Below are 2575 nucleotides of genomic sequence, written 5' to 3'. Positions count from 1 at the left end.
AAAAGATGTTTTATATGACACATTCTACCAGTGTTCCAAGTTTCAAAGTGCTTCGTTAATGAAAAATGTGGCCCCCGTTTTAAAAAAGATCCTCTTAAACTTTTAGGATGGCGAGCTGGCAGAATTATTAGCAAGCTGAGCAAAATGCTTAGTAGTATTTCGTCTGTCTTTACATTCTGAGTTCAAATTCCACTAAGATTGACTTGGCCTTTCATCCTTTCGGGGTCGATAAATTAACTACCAGTTGTATACTGGGGTCGATCTAATCGACTGGCCCCCTCCCTCAAAATTGGGCATTGAGTAGCAAAGAATATCTTAAATTTTGGAGACAAATTTATTGCTGGAATTATTTTCAAGATTTCTGGATTATAAACAACTATGTTCCTGTTTCTTTTTCTTGTAATGAGTTTTAATTAGTTTATGCTAATTAAAGGAACATTTCAATACTCTTGCTCTCCAACTGATAATAGACAGTAACATTTTGTGGGTATTTAATTCATTTCAGTAATGGTATCTGTATTGTATTGTATTAGATGTGCAGCTCAATAGGACATTTCAGTTAGTGTTACTTGTGTTGTGTTTTAATTTTCTTATTTTTGACTGTGATTCTTTTGTATGTAAAAATTCATTATTTCAAGTAATTAAGTTTACTTCAGTGAAAAATTGGAAGATTGTAATGTTGAAACTGAACATTGGTTGTTATTATTTAGCTTTAATTGAGTGGATCTATGATGTATAGGTAGCTACTCAAATGAATAGACTCTATCCAAAGCAAAGAGGAGAGAAATATAGAGAGATAATGAAGTCTAGGGTGTATTGTAGCTTATAAAAAATATGCTTTTAAGCCCTGTGTTCAGGTTTTGAAAGCATCGGATCAACATACCCCTATTCCATAAATGTCTGCATAACTATAGCAATTGCCCTATACTTTTTACACTACAAAACAAAACATAAAAGAGACTATTATTGTAAATAGTAAATGACTTACATGGCAGGCTGGTTGAGTGTCTTCCTTATTATTAACACAAACTGTAATATTCTTAAAAAATGAGAAATGTTTTTTGCAGAGTACATTATCTAACAGAAAGACCTTTGCCTCTTGTAAAATGTTTGGAAATTCAACTGAAACAAAAATAGAGAAAAACAAAAATATAAAAACATATATGACATTTTAAATATGATTTCAAGCACATCCCCACAAGGATTGTAGGCAGTCCTTGATAACATTTTCAAGAATTTTTTCAGTCTCTTCATACAAAATTAGCAACCTTTCAAGGTGGAATTCAACTCTGGAAGCAAAAGAAATGCTTCAAGAGCCAAATACAAAGAGTGGGGCAGTTCTACAATGTGAATATCACCTTGTTCTTTACCAAAAATGTCACACATACTGGATGACATTTGAGATGGCGCATTGTCCTGGTACAACAGCCAGGTTCTGTTTCTCCTTACCTCAGGCCACTTCATTTGCACTGCCACTTTCAAAAGATTCAGAACATCCAACAGAATCTCTTTATCAATTGCCTGACTACATGGAATAAACACATGGTGAATGATACAGTTACAGTTCAAAAAATGTTTAGCATCATCTTCATATTCTACAGATTCCTATGAGCATCTTTTTAATCATGAGGTTAGTGATCCAATTCACAGCAATGACTGTATTTTTGTTTAATAGCATGGCCATACTTTTAGTTCCATTTCTTATTGTGACACATTTTCAGAAAGATTTTGCTCAGTGCTAGAAAGGCTAAACAGACCTTGACTGACTGTTACTTCTATTTTCTTTCATCTGTCAGTAGACGTGACATATATTTTTTGCTAACTGGATGCAACTTCAAATTATGTTTTAAAAGACTACTTGCACAAAAACTTACAGATGCCTATTCAAAACTTCATGGGCAATTGGGCAACTTCTACAGTTCACAGTGCACAAATTCGCAATGCCATGATGAGAAACTTTGTCTAGATTTGGGTTCATCTTTTGTGAACTGCCTTCCTGGTTTGAAATGCTAATACCACACATCCCACTGAATACTAGTCAAAAAAATATCCTTCCAGAAAACATATTGCAACATGGCAAATCTCAGTAAAATTTGGCATTTTAATTTGAAGGAAAGTTTTACACAAACTAGCTACTCTTCTAAATTCTATGTTGTTCGACCTATATACTAAACATAGGTCCACTCTACCATGTGTGGATTGATGAATAACTGATGTGGTGTGATGTAGCTAATATTAGACCGAAGTGTAAGGTAAGACAGTCAAGAGCATGCTGAACCAAATGTCTGGCACAATGCTTTACACATTTGTTTTCTTTGTGTGTGTGTGTGCGTGTGCGTGCGTGTGTGTGTTCGTATGCATAAATACATATACACACATAGCATACATACATATACACATGCATGCATCCATCCATCCATACATCCATACATTCATACATTCATACACTCACTGCAGTTGCCCTTGCTTACCCTCAATCCATGCTAGCATGTAAAGCAGACGTTAAACGACGATGATGATGATGATTGTGGCCATGCTGGTGCACCACCTTGAAGAGTTTTACTCAAACGAATAA

The 2575-nt window shown here is 34.8% G+C and overlaps 2 protein-coding genes across 3 annotated transcripts in view; one reads left to right on the top strand and one right to left on the bottom strand.

The window, feature by feature from the left end:
- Positions 1–2575, top strand: part of LOC106875508 (serine protease 48) — a 466125-nt gene that overhangs the window by 171368 nt on the left and 292182 nt on the right. The gene's annotated exons all lie outside the window — the stretch shown is intronic.
- LOC106884080 (MAM and LDL-receptor class A domain-containing protein 2) overlaps positions 1–2575 on the bottom strand; it is a 138597-nt gene that overhangs the window by 3006 nt on the left and 133016 nt on the right. For both annotated transcript variants that reach the window (XM_052966613.1, XM_014935299.2), the window contains exon 35: positions 989–1122. In XM_052966613.1, the coding sequence (XP_052822573.1) occupies positions 989–1122 (134 nt within the window). The remainder of the gene's footprint in view (positions 1–988; positions 1123–2575) is intronic.

This window comes from Octopus bimaculoides, chromosome 3 (genome assembly GCF_001194135.2).
Source record: "Octopus bimaculoides isolate UCB-OBI-ISO-001 chromosome 3, ASM119413v2, whole genome shotgun sequence".
Classification (NCBI taxonomy): Eukaryota; Metazoa; Mollusca; class Cephalopoda; order Octopoda; family Octopodidae; genus Octopus; species Octopus bimaculoides.
The sequence above is the reverse complement of the archived record's forward strand: the minus strand, read 5'-3'. Positions and strand labels throughout refer to the sequence as shown.